Source organism: Schistocerca gregaria, chromosome 9 (assembly GCF_023897955.1).
Source record: "Schistocerca gregaria isolate iqSchGreg1 chromosome 9, iqSchGreg1.2, whole genome shotgun sequence".
NCBI lineage: Eukaryota > Metazoa > Arthropoda > Insecta > Orthoptera > Acrididae > Schistocerca > Schistocerca gregaria.
The window spans coordinates 94,646,908-94,673,049 of record NC_064928.1 but is presented as its reverse complement, the minus strand read 5'-3'; the positions used below and the strand labels follow the sequence as shown (position 1 = coordinate 94,673,049).

Here is a 26,142-nt window from a genome sequence, read left to right as displayed (position 1 = left end):
TTAACGTCAAAGGGAACCATGTAAAGAAAGTCCGTTGGCCAGAAAATATTGAACGTGTTCACGAGACTATTTTAAGACGTCCACGGAAATCAGCTAGACGTCTATCTGCCCCACAAACAAGAACGTCATGCCAGAATACGTTGAAACTGTTACGTAAGTGAGCGCACAAAATGAGAGCTATGGAAGAATTACAACCTACGTATTATACACAACACTATTGCGAATGGTTACTCACGTATGTTACTCAGGGTTATCTGGATCTAAATATTCACTTCAGCTCAGACTGAGCAGTGTATCGACTCGTGCTACACCTTGTGTTTAGATTGCATTGGTTTTCCTTTTCTTCCCCTGACATGTTGTCTGGCATAAAGTGGCTGCTTGGTTGTCTTTTCCCTCTGCTATCGATATCTGCGTTTGCTTCCGGGAAACTGCTATGGAGGAAGTGAGGTCTCTGACCGGTTGTAACCTCGTGTGGTAGCGCGGGAGTAGGGCCGTTGCGCGCAGAGAGAGTGTGGTGGACACGGGAGGGCAGTGTGGCTCTCCAGTGAGAAGCAGGCGTGGTCGGTTGTACCGAGTCGCCACGTAATGTGTGTCGGTTGTGTGTAACGAGCGGGTGGAGCTGACGGAAGAGCTCCCCGCGTGTTGGTTGAATACAGAATCGCCCCGCGAGTAGTTGCTGTTCACTTCACCTTGGTGTGACGTTAACAAGCTTCTTTAAATCCTCCGTTTCAACACTGGAGTTTAGAAAGAAGACATCTAACGTGAAGGAGAGGTCACGACACGTTGAACAGAAGACGTGAACCCCGGTGACAGAGCGTGTTGTCGCGTGACCGTGGCGTGTTGGGTACACTGGCGACGCGTGCGCGGTCGGATGTGTGGATCCTTGCCATCGGAGGTCGTGTACTGCCTGTCCGAACATAATTGCAAGTTAATTTCGCGGAAGGTGTAATCATTAAGTAATAATTTTGTGTAACCAGCGTCTCTTTTGCCTTGTGGCCTCCGGCGATGGGGTTTCCTGTCCCCGGCACCGGTATAATTGAAGACAGTGATCTTTCCTCCTCCTCTCGTTACTGCCCGATGGGAGGTGTAGTTTTGGCAGTTTAATTGTTTCGCTATTCTGTCGTGTGTTATGAGTAAATTCATGCTTCTTGTTGGTTGATCATATTGCCGCTCATTCAGGACTGTGTGGTGTAATGTTTCCTTGCACGAGGTTAGCTCTAATTCTGTCACCAAGTTAAACCATCTTATAACAAGTTTTCGCTGGCTAAAAGTCGGTACAGTGACCATCCAGAGAGTAGCAATTGTGTATACGGGCGTATTTAAATTGCTCAGTATTCTGCCTAGCCTGAGCATCCCTGAGTGGCTGATTTGTGGTCGCCTTACACGGGTCCGTCAAATCTGTTATGTTCTAATGATATTCCAGGACACTTTTGTATAAATTTTTTTTTAATTTCTTCAAATTTGTAAATTCCTTTTATTGCCATTAATCGTGTGTTTGCTGAGATCTGTTTAATTTTTTTAATGGCGGTGTTGGTAGCTTCACTACCTCACAATACCTTATTAACAAAGTTTTGTATTAACTTTAGTAGCCTATTTAGTAACGTTCTTTAAATTTTTTAAACTGTTGAATTGCTATAAATTACTTGGTTGCCGTTAGCGGCCTGTTTAAAAGGCTGTTTATTGCCGTACTGATAGTTTCTGTAAGATACGAATAAAACATTTGTGAAAATCTCAAGTGGACAGTAGACTACTAGAAATTTGGCCCCGTTTCCCAACTTGTGGTGTGGCTTGTAGTAGCCGTAACCACTGTGTGTGTCACAGACGAAGCGTGGTTTCAAAGGTAAACGGAATATAGGCCTCGATTTCTTTAACAACGCCGTTGACTCTGAAGTGCATGTAACGGAACTGTAGCAACCGTAGAATCTTCTCAAACAAGAAACATCCAAGAAGCAACATGGCCAGAACGTTACAAAAAACGTGTGGTAGAATGAAACGTGCTTCACACACAGTAGTGAAGAAGGCACCGAAATACAATGGGTACACGATTTATACGAGGTGTTGCAAAGCTATTCGTCCAAATTAACGCAGGAGGTATGGAACAACAAAACAACTATACACTGTGCGACATAAACGGAAGTTGCCAGGCGTGTTTCTACGTCTGGAAGATGACGTCTACTCAAATTTCGCGCCAGTCGCATAAGAATGGCGCTTTCAGCACCACTCTTGTTGTTGTTGTTGTTGTTGTTGTTGTGGTCTTCAGTCCTGAGACTGGTTTGGTGCAGCTCTCCATGCTACTGTATCACGTGCAAGCTTCTTCATCGCCCAGTACTTACTGCAACCTACACCCTTGTGAATCCGCTTAGTGTATTCATCTCTTGGTCTCCCTCTACGATTTTTACCCTCCACGCTGCTGCCCTCCAATACTAAATTGGTGATCCCCTGCTGCCACAGAACATGTCCTACCAACGTGCCACAAACTCCTCTTCTCTCCAATTCTATTCAATACCCCCTCATTAGTTATGTGATCTACCCATCTAACCTTCAGCATTCTTCTGTAACACCACATTTCGAAAGCTTCTATTCTCTTCTTGTCCACACTATTTATCGTCCATGTTTCACTTCCATACATGGCTACACTCCATACAAATACTTTCAGAAACGACTTCCTGACACTTAAATCTATACTCGATGTTAACAACGTTCTCTTCTTCAGAAACGCTTTCCTTGCCATTGCCAGTCTACATTTTATATCCTCTCTACATCGACCATGATCAGTTACTTTGCTCCACAAATAGCAAAACTCCTTTACTACTTTAAGTGTCTCATTTCCTAATCTAATTCCCTCAGTATCACCCGACCTAATTCGACTACATTCCGTTATCCTCGTCTTGCTTTTTTTGATGTCCATCTTATATTCTCCTTTCAAGACACTCTCCATTCTGTTCAACTGCTCTTTCAAGTCCTTTTCTGTCTCTGACAGAATTACAAGGTCATCGGCGAACCTCAAAGTTTTTATTTCTACTACATTGATTTTAATACCTACTCCGAGTGTTTCTTTTATTTCCTTTACTGCTTGCTCAATATACAGATTGAATAACATCTCACTCCCTTCCCAACTGATGCTTCGCTTTCATGTCCCTCGACTCTTATAACTGCCATCTGGTTTCTGTACAAATTGAAAACAGCCTTTCGCTCCTCGTATTTTACTCCTGCCACCTTTAGTATTTGGGACAGAGTATTCCACTCAACATTGTCAAAAGCTTTCTCCTAGTCTACAAATGCTAGAAACGTATCTTTGCCTTTCCATAATCTTTCCTCTAAGATAAGTCGTAAGGTCAGTATTGCCTCACGCGGTGCAACATTTCTACGAAATCCAGACTGTTCCCCGAGGTCGGCTTCTACCATTTTTTACATTCTTCTGTAAGGAAATCGTGTTAGTATTTTGCAGCTGTGACTTATTAATCTGATAGTTCGGTAATTTTCACACCTGTCAACACCTGCTTGCTTTCGGATTGGAATTATTATATTCTTCTTGAAGTCTGAGGGTATTTCGCCTGTCTCATAAATCTTGCTCACCAGATGGTAGAGTTTTGTCATGACTGGCTCTCCCAAGGCTATCAGTAGTTCTAATGGAATGTTGTCTACTCCCGGGTCCTTGTTACAACTCAGGTCTTTCAGTGCTCTGTCAAACTCCTCATGCACCACTATGAGGATGCAATAAGGTTGCTTTAAATATACGCTGTAACGGTCGTTACAGTTGGTCGCCTCTCAGTTAGGACGTTGTGAGTTGATACACTATGTGATCAAAGGTATCCGGACACCTGGCTGAAAATGAGTTACAAGTTAGTGACACCACGGGCGCCATGCAGCAGCGCTGCTCAGTGGTTGCTGGAGTACCGGTTATTCTTCGCGTTTCGCCGTCCCTGTTAATACATATCGGGAAAGGGAATACCGCGGATGACTAAATCGGGACTGCTCTATCGGATGGGCACATAAAATTTCACTATAAAGGTGAATTTTTTTGTGACAGGAAAGAAACCCGTTTGTTACCGTCCATACTAGGCATAGAATGAAAGACTTGATGAGCGACATTTGTTTGGGATGACTCCAACTATACAAAAGGAAATCGGAAGTATCCTTCAAAATACCAAAGTAAATACGCCCGATGACTGTTAAGAAGGCCGCCCAGTATACAAATGAGACAACTTCTTAGGTCATCAGTCCCCTAAAACTTAGAACTACTTAAACCTAACTCACCTAAGGACATCACAAACATCCATACCCGAGGCAGGATTCGAACCTGCGACCGTAGCGGTCTCACGGTTCCAGACTGTAGCGCCTACTATCGCTCGGCCACCCCGTCCGCCCCCAGTATACAAGAAAACCGTCAGGTATCTTTACTAAACGAAAAGTCCGCCTGCTAATATTGGTGGTAACGTTCTTGCCTCCCCTGCAGCGGGCCCGGGTTTCGAATCCCGGCCAGGTTGGAGATTTTCTCCGCTCATGGACTGCGTGTTGTGTTGTCATCATCATCATTTCATTCTTGCATAGACAGTTCTCGGTTTACTTGCCGCGTAAAATTTGGATAAAATCCCAAGCTTTCGATGACTACCTCCGTCATGTTTGTCACGGGTAAAACTGACCGGTGAGGCTTCCGCATTTATAAGCCGTGGACGGCTTCTCATTGGCTGGATGATGTCACGGTGAAACCGGCGCGTACTGAGGAGGCGGCCTCTATATCCATAGATTTTCTTTGCGCACTTTATCCAGCGTAGCTTGCAGCGCCATCCAGCGGAACAGGCGGAGAACTGCGAGGAATGTAAGAAGTCTCCCTCTGCGCTCTTTCTTTATCAATTGCGCGCTTCCATGCATTGCTGAGTGCATAACGGGAGTCTCTGTTGAAATTATTTTCACAGAGTCTAATTTCAACTGCTTCCCTGATGACAGAGTCCCAATAGTTTGAAGCGTGACCAAATAGTCTTGTTTCATCGAATAAAATCTTATGTTTATTTAACAACCTGTTCTCGGCCACCGCTGATTTTTTCTAGACACCCGTATTTGAGGTTACGCTGATGTTCCACACAGCGATCAGGAATAGTTCTTATAGCCTGGCCCACATAATTTTTGCCACACTCGCAAGGAATGCTGTAAATTCCCGGCACTCTCAGGCCAAGACTATCTTTCACGGGTCGCAACATTTCCTTAATCTTCGTGGGTGGCCGGAAGACTGGTCTGATTCCCTGCCGGCTCAGGACTCTGCCGATCTTGCTGGTCGTTGCATCGCAGAATGGTAGCCGCGCAATGTGTTGGACCTCTTGATCTGTTCGAATCGCGTCCTTCCTTGGTTGCTTCGCCAGAGTAGATCTGATATCACGATCGGAAAATCCATTTTTTTGTGAATACCGTCGTCAGATGGTTAATCTCGGAGCTGAGATGATCCTTGTCCGAAATAGTCCTTGCTCTGTGCACCAAGGTATTCAGCATAGCTCTCTTCTGAGCTGGGTGGTGAAAACTACGCGCGTTTAGATATAAATCTGTATGTGTCGGTTTTCTGTACACAGAATGTCCGAGACGTCCATCTGATTTTCGCTCCACCAGCACATCTAAGAAGGGCAACTTCCCATCCTTCATCGAAAGCTTGGGATTTTATCCAAATTTGACGCGAAAGATTTCGTAGTCATATCATTGCATTCTGATTATCAGCACGCAAGTCACCCAATGTGGCGTCGCCTGAAATAAGACTTGCGCTTGGCGGCCGAACCCGAATGGGACCTCCCGAATGACAATGCCATACGGTCATTTCATTTCACTAAAGGAAAACTAAAAACGGAAAGCACGGATTGAAAACGGCGTACAAGAGGAATGAAGACTTTCGCCTACATTGTCCATTCGGTACATCTACATCCATACTGCGCAAGCCACCTGACGGTGTGTGGCGGAGGGTACCCTGAGTACCTCTATCGGTTGTCCCTTCTATTCCAGTCTCGTTTTGTTCGTGGACAGAAGGATTGTCGCTATGCCTCTGTGTGGGCTCTAATCTCTCTGATTTTATCCTCATGGTCTCTTCGCGAATCTTCGGTGAAGGTATGTTCCCGAAACTTTAACAAAAGCCCGTACCGAGCTACTGAGCGTCTCTCCTGCAGAGTCTTCCACTGGAGTTTATCTATCATCTCCGTAACGCTTTCGCGATTACTAAATGATCCTGTAACAAAGCGCGCTGCTCTCCGTTGGATCTTCTCTATCTCTTCTATCAACCCTGTCTGGTACGGATCCCACACTGTTGAGCAGTATTCAAGCAGTGGGCGAACAAGCGTACTGTAACCTACTTCCTTTGTTTTCGGATTGCATTTCCTTAGGATTCTTCCAATGAATCTCAGTCTGGCATCTGCTTTACCGACGATCAACTTTATATAATCATTCCATTTTAAATCACTCCTAATGCGTACTCCCAGATAATTTATGGAATTAACTGCTTCCATTTGCTGACTTGCTATTTTGTAGCTAAATGATAAGAGATCTTTCTTTCTATGCTTCTATACGAAGAAGATGCTACGAAAGAATGTTGAAGAAAAATTCAACAGTGATATCAAAGTTCAGACTGAAAGAGTATCAATGAGAAGATCCGCTGGTATCACTGCTATCCTTGTTGAAAATGAAAAATAAAAAAATAAAACATTACGGGACTTGCTGGACGGAGTAAACATTATGATGAGTACAGAGAATCGTTTGAAAGTAAGGCGAAGAAAGAAGAAAGCTTGAGAAGTACCAGAAACAAGACTAGCGACTGCCTTAGCATCGAAATTGATGGACTTCTGCTACCTTGGAAGTAAAATAACACGTGACGTAGGAACCAAGGAGGATAAATCGCTCTGAGCACTATGGGACTCAACATCTGAGGTCATCAGTCCCCTAGAAATTAGAACTACTTAAACGTAACTAACCTAAGGACATCACACACATCCATGCCCGAGGCAGGATTGGAACCTGCGATCGTAGCAGTCGCGCGGTTCCAGACTGTAGCGCCTAGAACGGCTCGGCCACTCTGGCCGGCGAGAACAGACATAGAGGGTGTTCCCGGGCAAGCGAAGTCTACTAGTATCCAACAAAAGCCTTTATGTGAGGAAGAAACTTCTAAAAATGTAAGTTTGGAGCACTGCATTTTATGATAATGAATAATGGACTGTGGGAAAAATTGGAAACGAAATGAACTTAATCGTCCGAGATGTGATACTTTAGAAGGATATCCAGAATTAAGTGGACAAATAGGAGAGGAAGAGGTTCTCCAAACAATCATCAAAGAAAGGAAAACACTGACGAGAAGAAAGGACAGGATGACAGGACCTCAGGGAATAGCTTCCACAGTTATAAAGAGATCTGCGGATGATAAAAACTGTAGGAGTAGAGAGAGAGATTGGAGTGCAGCCAAAAGATAAATGAAGAAAGGGCACAAGTGCTACAGGCAAGGAGAGGAATTAGAGATGAAACTAGCCACAAGGCTGATGATGTGATTTAGGTTTTCCGTGATTTCCCTAAATCGTTTCAGGCAAATGCCGGGATGGTTCCTTTGAAAGGGCACGGCCGATTTCCTTCCCAATCCTTCCCTAACCCGAGCTTGCGCTCCGTCTCTAATGACCTCGTTGTCGACGGGATGTTAAACACTAACCACCACCACCACCATCCAGAAGAGCCTCTACCTCAGTGTGCTGTGCGCAAGCTTCTTCAGCCTTGCCTACGATGTTGTTGTTGTGTTCTTCAGTCCGCTACTCTATCCTGTGCAAGCTTCTTCATCTCCCAGTACTTACTGCAACCTACATCCTTCTCAATTTCCTTAGTGTATTCATGTCTTGGTCTCCCTATACGATTTTTACCCTCCACGCTGCCGTCAAATGCTAAATTTGTGATCCCTTGATGGCTCAGAACATGTCCTACCAACTAGTCCCTTCTTCTTGTCAAGTTGTGCCACAAACACCTCCCCAGTTCTATTCAATACATCCTCATTAGTTACGTGATCTACCCATCTAACCTTCCTCTGCAGATACTGCTCCGAAGACGATGCTCGCTTACCCTACAGGTTTATACAAGGCCACACAGCGAAGCTTACCCTTTTACATGTCGACTGTGTGTTTCTCTGGCCTTTCTGACGCGCACGCTCCCGGGATTTTGCTCGAGCATCGGAGGCTCACCTGCCCGGTGTCTGTGTCCATGGCCATCCAAGACAGCCTGTCCCTCAGCGTACTGAGTGCATGCTCTTCCAGCTCGGCGTGTGGTTCTCCAGGCTGGCAGAGCCGCACCGAGCAGTTGAGGGGCTCGTCGGCGAAGAAGTTGTCCCGCAGGTGCTTGATGACGTCGTCGTACCGAGCCTCTGGGATCGGCGAGAAGTCGATCCCTGGAAAGCTGGCCATCGTCGGTGCTTTCCTGCAACAAAAAAGGGCGAGGAACCCACGTTTACCAATGATGTAGCATACTGGGATGTAACGTGGCACAGACTTTTGAGGTTCCATGCAGTATTCTTTGTTTCATACGGTATCCAGAAAGCACTATTTTCCATTTATGGCTAAACGCCACATTGTTCACACTTTGTCTGTGAACGACTCAATACCATGTCGGTTCCTATGAGTTGGAACATACACTACTGGCCACTAAAATTGCTACTCCAGGAAAAAATGCAGATGATAAACGGCTATTCATTGGACAAATACATTACACTAGAACTGACATCACATTTTCACACGGTTTAGGTGCATAGATCCTCAGAAATCAGTATCCAGAACAACCACTTCTGGCCGTAATAACGGCCTTGATACGGCTGGGCATTGAGTCAAACAGAGCTTGGATGGCGTGTACAGGTACAGCTGCCCATGCAGCTCCAACACGATACCACAGTTCATCAAGTACTGACTGGCGTATTGTGACGATCCAGTTGCTCGGCCACCATTGACCAGACGTTTTCAACTGGTGAGACATCTGGAGACTCTGCTGGCCAGGGCAGCAGTCGAACATTTTCTGTATCCAGAAAGGCCCGTACCGAACCTGCACATGCGCTCGTGCATTACCCTGCTGAAATGTAGGGTCTCGCAAGGACCGAATGAAGAGTAGAGCCACGGGTCGTAACACATATGAAATGTAACGTCCACTGTTCAAATCGCCGTCAATACGAACAAGAGGTGACCCATACGTGTAACCAGTGGCACCCCATACCATCATGCCGGGTGATACGCCTGTATGGCGATGACGAATACACGATTCCAATGTGCGTTCACCGCGATGTCGCCAAACACGGATGCGACCATCATGATGCTGTAAACAGAACCTGGATTCATCCGAAAAAATGACGTTTTGCCATTCGTGCACCCAGGTTCGTTGTTGAGTACACCATCGCAGGCGCTCCTGTCTGTGATGCAGCGTCAAGGGTAACCGCAGCCGTTGTCTCCGAGCTGATAGTCCATGCTGCTGCAAACGTCGTCGAACTGTTCGTGCAGATGGTTGTTGTCTTGCAAACGTCCCCATCTGTTGACACAGGGATCGAGACGTGGCTGCACGATCCGTTACGGCCGTGTGGATAAGATACCTGTCATCTCGACTGCTAGTGATACGAGGCCGTTGGGATCCAGCACGGCGTTCCATATTACCCTCCTGAACCCACTGATTGAATATTCTTCTAACAGTGATCGGATCTCGACCAACGAGAGCAGCAATGTCGCGATACGATAAACCGCAATCGCGATAGGCTAAATCCGACCTTTATCAAAGTCGGAAACGTGATGGCACGCATTTCTCCTCCTTACACGAGGCATCACAACAATGTTTCTTCAGGCAACGCCGGTCAACTGCTGTTTGTGTATGAGAAATCGGTTGGAAACTTTTCTCGTGTCAGCACGTTGTAGGTGTCGCCATCGGCGCCATTGCTCTGTGTATGCTCTGAAAAGCTAATCATTTGCATATCACAGCATGTTTTCCCTGTTGGTTACATTTCGCGTGTGTAGCACGTCATATTCGTGGTGTAGCAATTGTAATGGCCAGTAGTATAGTATCTGAAAAGTGGCTAAACCACTCATTGTTCACACTTTGTCTATGAACAACTGAATTCCATGTGGGTCCCTATGAGTTGGAACATACAATGAGAGGAAACATTCCTTTTACAGATAATGTGTCAAATAAACATCGACAGAAAACTCAAAGTAGTTTGCAGATAGATTTTTTTTGGGTGAAGCCAGGGACAATGGTTAGAGATGCCATGTACATTGCATCAACTATTATTTGGGAACACAAGATCACAAGCCAGTGGTCTGACTACGTGACGTTTATTCCTAAATTTCTCTGTTCACAGGAATAAATCCCAAGTTTTTCAATTAAGTGAATGAGACAATAGCAGACGTGATTGGTGGATGTAATGCATGTGGTGCACACGAATAGAGAAGTTGACTTCGTTCGGAGTAGACTAAATTAACCTGTCTCAGAAAACATTTAATGCCCCTTAAGATAGGCAACACAGCTTACATAATCTGCACCCATAGGACATGATGGAAGATGGTTTACCTATCTTAATCTCCATGAAATACAAGGAAAGGTGAAAACGTTTCCGGTTGAGAGCCTTGATGCAGCTTATGCACAACGCGACTCTGGTGTGGGTGTATAAGAACCGACAGGTAGCCAAGGGGTTATTAGTATAACAGCCATGCTTTTCCGAGGTAAACTATTTTTGTGTTCTTGGAGTTTTCAGTCCAAAGACTGGTTTGACGCAGGTCTCCATGCTACTCTATCCTGTGCATACCTCTTTGTCTCCGAGTAACTACTGCAACCAACACACTTCTGAATGTGCTGACTATATTCATCTGTTGTTTTCCTTCTACGATTTTTACCCCACACGCTTCCCTCCAGTACTAAACTGGCGATGCCTTGATGCCTCAGAATGAGTCGTAGCAAACAACCCCTTCTTCTAGTCATATTGCACCTCAAATTTATTATTTCCGCAATTCTATTCAGTACCTCCTCACTAAATAGTGATCTACCCTTCTAATGTTCAGCATTCTTCTGTAGCACCACATCTGAAATGCTTATATTTTTTTCTTCTCTAAACTGTTTATCGTCCACTGTTTCATTTCCATACATGACTATACTACATACAAATACTTTCAGAAAGGATTTTCTGATACTTAAATCTATAATCGATGTTAGCAAATTTCTGTTCTCCAGAAACGGTTTTCTTGTCATTGCCAGTCTACATTTTATGCCCTCCCTACTTCGACCATCAAGTTATTTTGATTCCCAAATAGCAAAACTCATCCACTACTTTAAGTGTCTCATTTCCTAATCTAATTCCCTCAACAGCGCCTGGTTTAATTCGGCTACATTCCATCATCCTCGTTTTGCTTTCGTTGATGTTCATCTTACATTCTCCTTTCAAGACACTGTCCATTCCGTTCAACTGCTCTTCTACGTCCTTTGCTGTCTCTGGCATAATAACAATGTCAGCGGCAAACCTTGAAGTTTTTATTTAATCTCCCCAAACTTTAGTTCCTACTCCATATTTTCCTTTTGTTTCTTTTACTGCTTGCTCAGTATAAAGACCTTAGATGTTAAGTCCCACAGTGCTGAGAACCATTTGAACCATTTTTTAGTTAGAGAAATTTCAAAACTTAATCATAAAGCTACTTGTGGGGTACGTCGCAACCTCAGTAGTGTTGTTCTCAGGTGATACTGTGGTGAGTGAGGAAGCTACGAAGCTGTAAAACTGTACTGAACTGTGGAAAAACCTGGAGAGCTTCGACGATTCCTAGAGGAAGCTGCAGTTATCCGTGAACGCAGGTAAATGTAACATACCGCGCATAAATAGACGGAAAGACACCTTACTGTTTCAATTTCGCTATTGACAAACCGGGGGGTAGCCATCCAGAGAGATCTGAAGCACCGGGTGATCAAAAAGTCAGTATAAATTTGAAAACTTAGTAAACCACGGAACAATGCATATAGAGAGGTAAAATTGACACACATTCTTGGAATGACCTGGGGTTTTATTAAAACCCAAAAAAAAAAAATTGATAGATGCGTGAAAGATCTCTTGCGCGCGTCGTGTGCTCAGCCGCCACTTTCTGCATGCTTGGCCTCCCAGGTTCCCAGACCTCAGTCCGTGCGATTATTGGCTTTGGGGTTACCTGAAGTCGCAAGTGTATCGTGATCGACCGACATCTCTAGGGCTGCTGAAAGACAACATCCGACGCCAATGCCTCACCACAACTCCGGACATGCTTTACACTGCTGTTCATGACATTATTCCTTGACTACAGCTATTGTTGAGGAATGATGGTGGACATATTGAGCATTTCCTGTAAACATCATCTTTGCTTTGTCTTACTTTGTTATGTTAATTATTGCTAGTGTGATCAGATGATGCACCATCTGTAGTACATTTTGTGAACTTTTATAATTTTTTAGTTCTAATAAAACCCCATGTCATTCCAAGCGTGTGTGTCAATTTGTACCTCTCTATCTACATTATTCCGTGATTTATTCAGTTTTCAAATTTATACTGACTTTTTGATCACCCGGTATAAGAATCAAAAAATTAGGTACTAGGAGAAGCTGAGAGCAAAGCTCAATTGTACTGAAAGAAACCGAACGGAAGTCATCTAGGGGTGAAAACCTCCATCGCGATTACCACAGATGGGCCAGTCAGGACCGACCGACAACCGTGTCATCCTCATCCATTGGCATCATCTGGATTCTGTATGGAGGGCCCTTGGTCAGCGCACCGCTCTCAGAGCTGTTGTTGGTTTAGCAGACCATGGAGCCGCAACTGCTCACTCAAGTACTCACACAGCGTCTCATTTTGCGTCACAGGGCTCAGTGGATGACGTCCCAGTCCGCCCACCGAGGAAAAGTCTCTGGCGTTATACGGAACTGAACCAGTGCCCTCCTGAGGCAGTCAGCCACGATGACTACTTCTTGGTACGGAGTCTGCCACTGTAAGAGGCTTACGAAACACTACTACCGCCGATTCGTATTGGTTATCAGTCTGTGTCCCTTACCAGGTAGGACTAAGATAAGAAATGGAGAAGATACAACTAAAGGTGGCTCGTTGTGCCACAGAGTTATCTGGTAAATGCGACAACATTACCGTGATACTCAACCTTCAGTGGTGGGCGCTATCAAGACATGCGTTGTCTATCATGGACAAGTTAAAATTTTGAGCGCGAGCGTTCTGATGAATGGAGCAACGCATTAGCCTCCGTAGATCTCGTGAAATGTCCGCTACGGAAAAAACTGATGAAATTGGACCAATTACTGCAGGTTAACGGCCCTTTTCTCTCGAACGAAACAGGTGTGTAGATGAGCACTGCGCAACAGAATCAAACTATCACTTTTTCGAAACTCCGTCATTTCTCCCACTGTGACACAGAGGTCACAGCTCAAAGTTCATGTGAGGCGTAAGGTGGGTTAACGACATCACCTTGCAAACAAATTGCCTTACAGCTCAGACCGATACCATCTCGGACGCGATCTACCATGAGCAGGCCGCACAACCCTCCCCTTTACCCACATCTCACAAACTCGCTGCTGCTTGCTGTACCGCTGCTGTGTCCCGATGCTAATACTGGCTCTAAATCTGATTGTCTAGGGGTTAAAAGATGAGGCCCAGTGTTTTTGATGTGCTTTTGATGATAAATAATGAGCGGAACCAACAAATATTTGAACCTCAAATATTTATTACTCTGGTGGCCATCTTAATTCCACTGTCCACCAAAGACAATGGCACAACACCTAGTAGTACTTCTTTTACATGTTCTTTGCGATGTTTATCCACCTCGAACAATAACACACATACTGACTTTACCAAAGTGACATTCAGACTCCGCTCCCGACTCTTCTTGCTGCTTGTATTTATAACCTTGTCAAGGAACTACTAAAAAGAGATATATTTTATAAGTCACATGTACATCTTTTATCGTAATTCGTACAGAAAAGTTAATAATTCAAATCGAGTGACATAGTTTAACAGGTTATTAAAATGACAGACAGATTCGTTGAATTGACAGAATAATTCTTTGTTTCAAAAAGGACGTTTTTTAGAAGTTTGTCAACTGACTCCTCTAATCTGCATAAATAAGTAAATAACATGAATTATTAAGAATTACATCGGTTTTCGTCTAGAATAGGAGTGTTTACGTGAATACTGAGTGAATACGGTCCTAGTGAACAAATAGGTTTCACTGGGTGATTTTATTTAAGGAGGTCCAAAATACGTAAGTTGGAGACTATCTTTCGTACTTCATACTGATTATTCAAGATGAACTTAGTGTTTTTACATGATGACATTTGCTGTATCAGTGATCAAGTGATATTAGCGTTTGTGTGGGTCAGTTATTTAATATAATTTAATTGGTTGACTGTTTATGGAGATTTGTTATACAATCACTGTTAACATACACAATAACTTTTCTATAATCATAAATATTTGTTAAACTGGTTGAATTTGGAGGGTATCGCATACTTCGTTAAAGTAAAGCCTTCACTGGGTTCCGTTACAACCAACAACCCCACTAAATGTGATCTGACTGCTTTGGAGTTGGGGTGCGACTAAAATTTCACTTCTGTGTACGAGACGAAGAGCGTTCAAAACCATTCGACTGAATTTTAGTATGACCCGAAGCAGTAAACAAACCACACTGACGGACCCAAATGTCTACCACATTTAAAATTGCAGTTGACACACAAAGTCCCTTGGTTCAAGAATCATGACAGAAGGTTGTGTAAATGGAAGAACCCTGGAGATACTAAAAGGTTTCAGATAGATTACATAATGGTAAGACAGAGATTTAGGAACAAGATTTTAGACTGTAAGACATTTCCAGGGGCAGATGTGGACTCTGACCACAATCTACTGGTTATGAACTGTAGATTAAAACTGAAGAAACTGCAAAAAGGTGGGAATTTAAGGAGACGGGACCTGGATAAACTGATTAAACCAGAGGTTTTACAGAGTTTCAGGGAGAGCATAAGGGAACAATTGACAGGAATGGGGGAAAAAATACAGTAGAAGAAGAATGGGTAGCTCTGAGGGATGAAGTAGTGAAGGCAGCAGAGGATCAAGTAGGTAAAAAGACGAGGGCTAGTAGAAATCCTTGGGTAACAGACTAAATATTGAATTTAATTGATGAAAGGAGAAAATATGAAAATGCAATAAATGAAGCAGGCAAAAAGGAATACAAACGTCTCAAAAATGATATCGACAGGAAGTGCAAAATGGCTAAGCAGGGATGGCTAGAGGACAAATGTAAGGGTGTAGAGGCTTATCTCATTAGGGGTCAGATAGACACTGCCTACAGGAAAATTAAAGACACCTTTGGAGAAAAGAGAACCACTTGCATGAATATCAAGAACTTTGATGGAAACCCAGTTCTAAGCAAAGAAGGGAAAGCAGAAGGGTGGAAGGAGTATATAGAGGGTCTATACAAGGACCATGTACTTGATGACAATATTACGGAAATGGAAGAGGATGTAGATGAATATGAAATGGGAGATATGACACTGCTTGAAGAGTTTGACAGAGCACTGAAAGACCTGAGTCGCAACAAGGCCCTCGGAGTAGACAACATTCCATTAGGACTGCTGACAGCCTTGGGAGAGCCAGTCCTGACAAAACTCTACCATCTGGTGAGAAAGATGTATGAGACAGGCGAAACACCCTCAAACTTCAAGAAGAATATAATAATTGCAATCCAAAAGAAAGCATGTGTTGACAGATGTGAAAATTACCGAACTAAAAAATAAGTCACAGCTGCAAAATAGTAACGCCAATTCTTTACACGTGAATGGAAAAACTGATAGAAGCCGACCTCGGGGAAGATCAGTTTGGATTCCATAGAAATGTTGGAACACGTGATGCAATACTGACCCTACGACTTATCTTGGGAAGAGAGTGAGACAGGGTTGTAGCCTATCCCCGATGTTATTCAATCTGTGTATTGAGCAAGCAATAAAGAAAAGAAAACATGGGAGCAGGTATTAAAATCCATGGAGAAGAAATAAAAACTTTGAGGTTCGCCGATGACATTGTAATTCTGTCAGAGACAGCAAAGGACTTGGAAGAGCAGCTGAACGGAATGGACAGTGTCTTGAAAGGAGGGTATAAGATGCACATCAACAGAAGTAAAACGAGGATAATGGAATGTAATCGAATTAAGTCAGGTGATGATGAGGGAATTAGATTAGGAAATGAGGCACTTAAAGTAGTAAAGGAGTTTTGCTATTTGGGGAGCAAAATAACTGATGATGGTCGAAGTACAGAGGATATAAAATGTAGAATGGCAATGGCAAGGATAGCGTTTCTGAGGAAGAAAAATTTGTTAACATCGAGTATTGATTTAAAAGTTTCTGAAAGTATTTGTATGGAGTGTAGCCATGTATGGAAATGAAACGTGTACGATAAATAGTTTAGACAAGAAGAGAATAGAAGCTTTCGAAATGTGGTGCTACAGAAGAATGTTGAAGACTAGATGGGTAGATCACATAACTGATGAGTAGGTATTGATTAGAATTGTGGAGAATAGGAGCTTGTGGCACGACAAGAACAAGGGACTGGTTGGTAGGACATGTTCTGAGGCATCAAGGGATCACCAATTTAGCATTGGAGGGCAGCGTGGACGGTAAAAATCGTAGAGGGAGCCCAAGAGATGAATACACTAAGCAGATTCAGAAGGATGTAGGCTTCAGTAGGTACTGGGAGATTAAGAAGCTTGAACAGGATAGAGTATCATGGAGAGCTGCATCAAACCAGTCCCAGTACTGAAGACCACAACAACAACAACATACGGGACGAACATCTTTCAAAATCATTCTACTGAATGTCAGTATGACCCGAAGCAGTAAACAGACCACACTGACGGACCCAATTGGTTCTACACTGTGTACTACATTTAAAATTGTAGTTGCCATCCCAAGTCCGAAGGGGTCAGATTCCATTCAAGGGCGTATCTGTCCAACCATGTCCTTAGAGATGGGTTGAATCTTCTGGGGATATCAGCAGTCTCAAAGATCGTCAAGAAAGTCGTTATGTTGGGAATCACAACCGCGAAATGTATGTAAACGATCGCGACAGGAAAAGGAGTGGTTTTATCGACGCACTCTGTGCCACGTGCTGTGGCAATTTCCTGCCGATTCTGAGCAGAGGTGTGTCTGAAGTGATTTCCTCGACCACCCATAAGAAGACATGGTCACCTCAGTGTTGGACGTCGCGGTTCTGAAGTACATTGCAGAGGCGTCAAGAGAGGATGTAAGATAAGGGCAGAGGGGAGAGGTGTGGCGACCTTTCCATCGTGTGGTACGTCCACAGTACCGTCGGGCAGAGTTGCTGGAAACTTTGGTGCCCAGGTTATATCACATGAGCCTCTGAGCTGTGCCCTTTTTTCCGAATGTCTCAAGCGCCTGAGAACCCACGGTGACGACTCAAGGCACCAGACTCCTACACCTTTGCAGAGGAGGGTTGTAGGTACCTTCGTGACAAATTTAGAAATTATGCCACGCAAGAGGAGAATTGAAATGGTTCCGTAAAAGATTCTTTAATATTGACGTGCAGTTATATCTACATCCACATTTGTGATCGGCAAATGTGTGTCGTTAAGCTCTAGTACACACATAAAATAAACAGTTTTGCATCACCTAGATTCAACATATCATTTCCACCCTTTTTATTACTCAAGAAAACCACACATTGCACGTTGTACCACAATACAGCGATACCTGCATAGGTGGTGGTCCAGATTGCTGTACACACTGGTACACCTAACACCCACAAGCACGTCGTCCTGTACTGATGTATGCCTGTATTCGTCGTGGCATACTATCAAGGTACTGGTGGTCCAGATTGTTCCACTCCTCAATGGTGATTCGGCGTAGATCGCTCAGAGTGCTTGGTGGGTCACGTCGTCCATAAACAGCCCTTTTCAATCTATCCCAGACATATTCAATAGGATTTATGTCTGGAGAACATGGTGACCACTTTGGTCAAGCGATGTCATTATCCTAAGGGAAGTCATTCAAAAGATGTGCAGGATGGAGCGCGAATTGTCGTCCGTGATGACGAATGCCTCGCCAATATGCTGCCGATATCGTTGCACTATCGGTCGGAGGATGGCATTCACGTATCGTACAGCCTATAAGGCGCCTTCCAGGACCACAAGCAGCGTACGTCGGCCCCACATCATGCCACCCCAAAACAGCAGGGAGCCTCCACTTTGCGGCACTCGCTGGACAGTGTGACTAAAGTGTTCAGCCTGACTGGGTTACCACCATACACATCTCCTACGAATGTCTGGTTGAAGTCATATGCGACTCTCATCGGTGAAGAGAATATGATGCCAATCCTGAGCGGTCCATTCGGCGTGATGTTGGGCCCATCGCTGCATGGTGTTGTAGTTGCAAAGATGGACGTCGGGAGTGAATTTAGGCACCATGCAGCCTATTGCGCAGTTTGAGTCGTAACATAACGGCCTGTGACTGCAGAAAAGCATTATTCATCATGGTGGCGTTGCTGTCAGAGTTCCTCCAATGTATAGGAAGCGGTAATCCACTGGGGACTTTGGGCAGCCTGAGCGAAGCATGTCGCCGATAGTGCCTGTCTCTCTTTTTCTCCTCCATGTCAGAACAACATCGCTTTGAAACGTACTGGCAGATTAAAACTGTGTGCTGGACCGAGACTCGAACTCGGGACCTTTGCCTTTCGCGGGCAAGTGCTCTACCAAGCTGCGAGGACGGGCTGTGAGTCCTGCTTGGGTAGCTCAGATGGTAGAGCACTTGCCCGTGAAAGGCAAAGGTCCCGAGTTCGAGTCTCGATCTGGCACACAGTTTTAATCTGCCAGGAAGTTTCATATCAGCGCACCTCCATGCAGAGTGAAAATCTCATTCTGGAAACATTGCTTTGGTTCACTTCGAGACACATGGACAATTTCTTTGTTGAGAGTCCTTCCTGACACAAAGCAACAAGGCGGACGCGATCGAACCGCGGTACTGACCGTCTAGCCATGGTCGAACTACAGACAACACGAGCCGACTGGAACTGACCGGCTGTCGGACCCCTTCCGTCTAATAGGCGCTGTTCATGCAAGGTTGTTTACATCTTTGGGAGGGAAGTAGTGCATTGCTCCATTCATCAGAACGTCTATTCTCTGACCTGTAACCCTGCGTGATAGAGGCAATGCGTTTCTTGCAGCGTCTGGCACTGGAATTTGTTGAGTGTCTGCTTAATGTTGACGCGTTTGCTAGACGATCCTGTGTTGAAACGAGCCAGATTTTTCTGTATATTCTCCAATTCCTATATTAATCCTACCTGGAAAGGGGCCCAGACTGATAAATAACGAGAATCGGTCGTACAAGTGTTTTCTAACCCCCTTTTGTCGTACTGGCCGCCTTCGTACCCTGTTCTCACCATGCCTGACTGGCACGAAGATGATCTGGGTTCAATGCCCGATAATACCAGAGACTTTTGGTCGGTATGAGGGGTGGAACGGTGTCCATTCAGCCTCGTGACGACACCTGAGGAGCCACGGTCTGCTGAACCATCAACGGACAGGAGGGTGTAGTGCTGAACACAGGCCCCTTCATACAGCGTCCAGATAGCGCCAATGGGTTAGGATGGCACGGCGGTCGGTCGGACCCATTTGGCTCTTATGTGGCCACAACTGCGGGGCTTTTTTTCTTTTCCCGATGCTTAGCTAAATCTCGTTCTCATTCTTCCAGTAAAATCTGTCTGGTATCAACTTTTCCTAGTGTTTGTTTTACGTGATTATCACACTTCGGATCACTCTGGACGGTTACTGCCACAGTTTCCGGTGACTTCTGGTCAATACACAGTAAGGGATCTTTCCATCTGCTTATGCACACTGTTACATTTAGATGCGTTCCTGGTCAGCTGAAAGCCTCTCCACCAACCGTCCACCGTATGAAGGTTTTTGGGTTCGCTACAGTTTTACGGCTCCGGAGCTTTTCTGTATACCACAGTATCACCTGCAAAAAGTGCAACTGAGGTTCCGACGTAATCCAACCACGAGCTTTATGATTCCGTTTTTGAGATTACTTGGCGTTCTCATTTTCTCCTCGTGGTCTTTCTTCCTCCTTTTTCTTCCCATTTTCGTGGCAGTTTCGTCCCCCATCTGCACTTTCCATCTGTCAGTTTACTGTCTGTCTGACTTTCTGTGCACAACTTTCGAGGAATTTACATGGCCTGTTGATAGTTATGGCGGTATACACTGCTTCTGGCGTGGTAGTTGCGGTACAGTAACCCATTTTTGTATTTGTCGAGAGGTCGTACGTGGGTGACATCTCCCGTAGGTTCTCTTGAGTTCCTGTACGCGAATTCTCTGCGCTGTTTCTTCTCGCCAGTAGGTTCAACGATCTCGGGTAGGTTATTGACGTACGGGACTCTCTCATTTTGAAAATACCTCTGTGCACGATGTAATTATTTTGATCTTGTCGAGATAGGCTTTCTGACAGTAATTGTCTACATGGGAGACTGAGGTATATTTCTATATTTTTCACTGCTCATGGACTACTCAAATTTGGCAACTCGAGCTGCATAATGGGCGTAATCTTGAAGCACCTGCCAATTCTGGTTTTAAGAAATTTCCATGATGTTCTACCATCGGTCAAATCTGTGACCATTCCTGCTGCCCATTTTTCCTGTACGTTCAGTGTGTCTCTGGTGAACCTATTTGCACTGGAGCAGTTATCTGAAATGGGTATGTGAGCTGCATAAACAACGCGCTGCAAGTCACCTCGGCGGACAATGATATTTTGAGTAACCATTCCCCCTCTCTTGCTCCGTCCGTTTCGAATCTAGCGACTGATGACGACCAACCAACAGCGGTAGCAGGCATTTCAACCAATAACCCCTTCTCCAGCATCAGTGTGTAATAGTGCCTTTCTATCCAATGGCGATGGACTGCCAATGGTATCCACAGGAGATGAGCTACCAACGCCCCTTCTTCTGTATTAGCCTATGACTACGGCCCACCAATGGTAGCCATTTGAATTTTAACCAATACTATCACTTCTCCAGCACAAACGCCAGAAAACTCCCCCTTTACAAGTGGACGCGACAATCGTCTCTGACAGTGTTCTAGCAGTAGTGGACACCAAATGGGCCTGAGGAAGATCCCAGCAGACGGATCGAAACGTCGAAAATTTTAGAAGAAACTTGACGCGGCCTAATAACCCAGACGATTTTAACTTCAGTGACTACGGCCTCGAAAGCCTGAAAACTTACATGTTGTTATGTAGCTCTGCGTGCCTTCTCCACTGACTCAATTACCAGTGCAACCTGGATACGAAGTTATGTCTGGCGCCTGTTTCACCTACGGCTGAGCTTATGTGATAAGTGCTTCTAATATCCCCACAAATTGTTACACTGAGATATTTGTGATATATGGGTGAAGGCGAATGAGCACTTTGGGGATGGTGAAGCTGGTGCACAGTTCGCGAGCCACTGTCGTGAGCATCTGTGGAAAGTGTTTAAAACGAGTAGCTGACAAGGTGTTGGAAGTTCACGGCTCATCAGAGAACATGAAAGTCCGAGACTTGCCCTCTCTGGAAAGTAGGATAGGTGGCAGTCAGTGGCAGTTATGACGACAGAGTACATCGCTGGAGCAGGAATAAGCTCTTCGGGCCACATCGTTCCGTGAACATTGATGAACGTCGCACACCGCAACAGATGGCCCTCAGGGTGAATTAGTTCCCATGTTGACCCAATGATACTGTCAACAAGATTTCAGTGGGCACAGGATCAGCAAGATTGTGTGGGTCAAAGTAGCCTGACAGGTCACGTCTGGCTGGGTACGCCATCATCGGCGCGAACGGCTGCCCCAAACATGCACTGCGCTACTTAAGCAGGTCTGAGGGGACAGTATTTTTTTATTTTTTTTAGTCGTCACGCTTCTGACTCGTTTGATGCGGTCACTACGAATTCCTCTCCTGTCCCAAACCCTTCCTTTCGGAGAAGCATTTGCAACCTGCTCCTCACTTATTTCGTGTCTGTATCACCAATGAGATACATCCAGCAAATAATGGGGGGCGCAGGTTGCAAGTGCTGGCCTGACATAAGAAGGTTGGCATAGGAGAGGAATTTACACAGGACGGTATCAAACTAGTCAGAAGATTGATGATTAAAAAAACTGCCCAATCTCTGCCTTTCTCTGCAGTTTTCACCCTCAACAGCTCCTTCTAGCACTATGAAAGTTATTCCATGTCTTAAGAAATGCCCTATCATCCTGTCCATCGTTCTTGTCATCGTTTTCCATATTTCCTTTCCTCTCCGACAATGTGTAAAACCTCCTCATTCTCTACAACAGTCCACCTAATTTTTTAAATTCTTCTTCAGCACCACATTTAAAATGGCTCGGAGCACTATGGGACTTAGGTCATCAGTCCCCTAGACTTAGAACTACTTACACCTAACAACCCTAAGGACATCACACACATCCATGCCCGAGGCAGGATTCGAACCTGCGACCGTAGCGGTCGCGCGGTTCCAGACTGTAGCGCCTAGAACCGCTCGGCCATCTCGGCCGGCCATCTAAAATGCTTCGATTGTCTTCTGTTCCGGGTTTCTCATGTCCCTCTGTCATTGAGTATTGTACTCCAAGTATACTTCCTCAGACATTTATTCCTCAAAGTAAGATCAGTGTTTGGTACTAGCAGACTTTTCGTGGTGAGGAAAGCTGTTTTTATTACTGAAAGTCTGCCTTTTATGTCTTCCTTGCTCCGTCCGTAATGCGCTATTCTCCTGCCTAGGCAGCAGAATTCTGTAACTTCATGTACTTCGTCATCACCAATTATGATGTTAACTTTCCTACTGTTCTCGTTTCTTCCACTTCTCATTACAATCCTCTTTCTTCGACTTACTCTCAATCCACACTCTGTACGCAGTAGACTGTTAATTTCATCCAAATTATCCTGTAATTCCACTTCACTTTCTCTAAGTATAGCAACCTCATCAGCAGATATTAGCACTGATATTCTTAACCTCGTATTTTAATCCCACTCTTGAGTCTTTCATTCATTTTCGTCTTTGCTTTCCAGGCGTATACGTTGCATAGCAGGGGCGAACCACTACAACCCTGTCACTCTTTTTTATCCGTGCACTTTGTACTTGGTCTCAATCTTGTATTTTTTTTCTTCTTGGTTCTGTAACTATTGTATGTTACATGTCTTACCCTATCGCTTACCCCTATTCTTCTCAGTATTTCGAACATATTGTACCATTTTACACTGTCGAAAACTTTTTCCAGGTCGACGAATGCTATGAACGTGTCCGGATTCTTCTTCACTCTTGCTTCCGATATCAACCGCAATCCCAGAACTGCCCCTCTGGTGCCTTTACCATTCTAAACCCAAACAGGTTGTATTTAACACATCCTCAATTTTCTTTTTCATTCTTCTATATATTATTCTTGTCTACAAGTTCGATACTTGGGCTCTTAGGCTCGTTGTGCGGAATTTCTCGCAACTTTCTGCTGTTACAATCTTGAGAATTATGAGGATGATGTTGTTCTGAGAGAATGGATGGTATGTCGTCAGTCTCACACATTCTACACACCAAAATGAATAACCGTATTGTTACAACTTCCCTAAATTATTTTCCTAATTCCTAAGGAACGATGTCTATTCCTTATTTGATTTTAAGTCTTCCAAAGCTCTTCTAAATTCTAATTCTAAACTATATACCCTATCGCTTCCTTATGGACTTCTATCTCTTCTTCTGTCCGTTCATCAGGTACGTCATCCCACTCATATAGGTCCTCAGTGTATTCTTTCCACACATCCGCTCTCTCCTCTGCATTTAACAGTGGAATTCCCATTGCGCTTTTAATATTACCACCATTACGTTTCATTTCGCTGAAGGTTATTTTGACTTTCCTACATAGTGAGGCAGTCCTTCCGATAAACATTTCTATTTCGATTTCTTCACATTTTTCGTGCAGCCACTTCACCTTAGCTGCCGTGCGCTTCCTACATATTCCATTCCTGAGCGACTTTTCATTTCTATGTTCCTGAATTTCCCTAAACATTATCGTATTTCCTTTTTTCGTCGATCAACTGAAGTACCTATTCTGTTATCCATGGTTTCTTCGCAGTTAACGTGCCTGCAGCTACGTTTTTCTCTCCAATTTCTGTGATTGCCCTTTCAGAGATGTCCACCCTTCTTCCAGTGGACTGCCATCTGAGCTGTTCCATATCGCAGTATTTATAGCCACAGAAAACTTCAAGTGTATCTTTTCATTCCTTAGTACTTTCGTATCCCATCTCTTTGCGCATTAATTCTTCCTAACTTTTCTCTTCATCATTGCAAAATTATGAATATTTACTATTAAAAAATGGTGGTGATTCTCCAACAGAAAGAGGTTCCTACTCAATGGTCTGAAGATGATCACAGTAGTGGTCGATACCGGTCACCTTGATAAATAAATCGTGATCAAGACTAATTTTCATAGTAAATATTTGTAAGACATTGATCACTTGCTTTTCCCGTAATGTATTCAAAAGTAATACAAAATTATGATCTGAGTCATATACTGAAGAGCTAAAGAAACTGGTATAGGCATGCGTATTGAAATACATAAATGTCTAAATAGAATGAGGCGCTGCGGTCGGCAACGCCTATAAAAGACAAAAAGTGTCTGGCGCAGTTGTTAAATCGGTTACTGCTGCTACAATGGCGTCTTATCAAGATTTAAGTGACTTTGAACGTGATTTTATAATCGGCGCACGAGCGATGGGACACTGCGTCTCCGAGGTAGCGATGAAGAGGGGATTTTCCCGTAGAACCATTTCACAAGTGACCCTTCATCGATGTGGGCTTTCGGAGCCAAAGGCCCACTCGTGTACCCTTGATGACTGCACGACACAAAACTTTACGCCTCGCCTGGGCCATTGAACACCGACATTGAACTGTTGATGACTGGAAACATGTTGCCTGGTCGGACGAGTCTCGTCTGAAATTGTATCGAACGGGTGGACGTGTATGGGTTTAGAGACAACCTCATGAACCCATGGACCCTGCATGTTCAAAATGGTTCAAATGGCTCTGAGCACTATGGGATTTAACATATGTGGTCATCAGTCCCCTAGAACGTAGAACTACTTAAACCTAACTAACCTAAGGACATCACACACATGCATGTCCGAGGCAGGATTCGAACCTGCGACCGCAGCGGTCACGTGGTTCCAGACTGTAGCGCCTAGAACCGCACGGCCGAACCCTGCATGTCATCAGGGAACTATTGAAGCTGGTGGAGACGCTGTAGTGGCGTGGGGTGTTGCGCAGTTGGAGTGATATGGGACCTCTAATACGTCTAGATACGATTCCGGCAGGTGAAACGTACGTAAGCATCCTGGTGGTGGTGTTGGTTAGTGTTTAACGTCCCGTCGACAACGAGGTCATTAGAGACGGAGCGTAAGCTCGGGTTAGGGAAGGATTGGGAAGGAAATCGGCCGTGCCCCTTCAAAGAAAGGGCATTTACCTGAAGCGATTTAGGGAAATCACGGAAAACCTAAATCAGGATGGCCGGAGACAGGATTGAACCGTCGTCCTCCCGAAGGCGAGTCCAGTGTGCTAACCACTGCGCCACCTCCGTAAGCATCCTGTCTGATTGTTGTTGATAATTCTTCCAGGTTATATGGCCGTGGTCCATGGAATACATCTATTCCTAACGTTTCGTCCAATACGTTGGACATCCTCAGAGGTATGGCTGGTCCTGTTGAGTGCTGCCGAGTCGGCAGTATCCCATGGACTACGGCCATATAACCCGGAAGAATTATCAACAACAGTACCATCCTGATCCTGTCTGATTACCTCCATCCATTCATGTCCATTGTGGACGGACTTGCCCAATTCCAGCAGGACTATGCGACACCCCACACGTCCAGAACTGCTACAACGCGGCCCAAGGAACATTTCCGCTGGCCACTAAACTCGGCTTCGGAAGATCTTCGGTCAGGTTCTGGATGCAGGGAATGAAGGATCAGATACAACCAAGAGCTTGAGGAACTATACCAGCAGCCCAACATAGCAGGAACTGTCAAAGCCAAACGAATGCAGTGGGCCGGCCATGTGGCCTGGATGGAGGATCACAGATGGCCTCGGTAGCTCCTGGA

At 44.7% G+C, this 26,142-nt stretch overlaps 1 protein-coding gene across 2 annotated transcripts in view; it reads right to left on the bottom strand.

The window, feature by feature from the left end:
- LOC126291913 (arylalkylamine N-acetyltransferase 1) overlaps positions 1-26,142 on the bottom strand; it is a 381,277-nt gene that overhangs the window by 31,826 nt on the left and 323,309 nt on the right. For both annotated transcript variants that reach the window (XM_049985647.1, XM_049985648.1), the window contains one exon: positions 8,184-8,415. In XM_049985647.1, coding sequence (XP_049841604.1) covers positions 8,184-8,402 — 219 coding nt within the window. In that variant the 5' untranslated portion in view covers positions 8,403-8,415. The remainder of the gene's footprint in view (positions 1-8,183; positions 8,416-26,142) is intronic.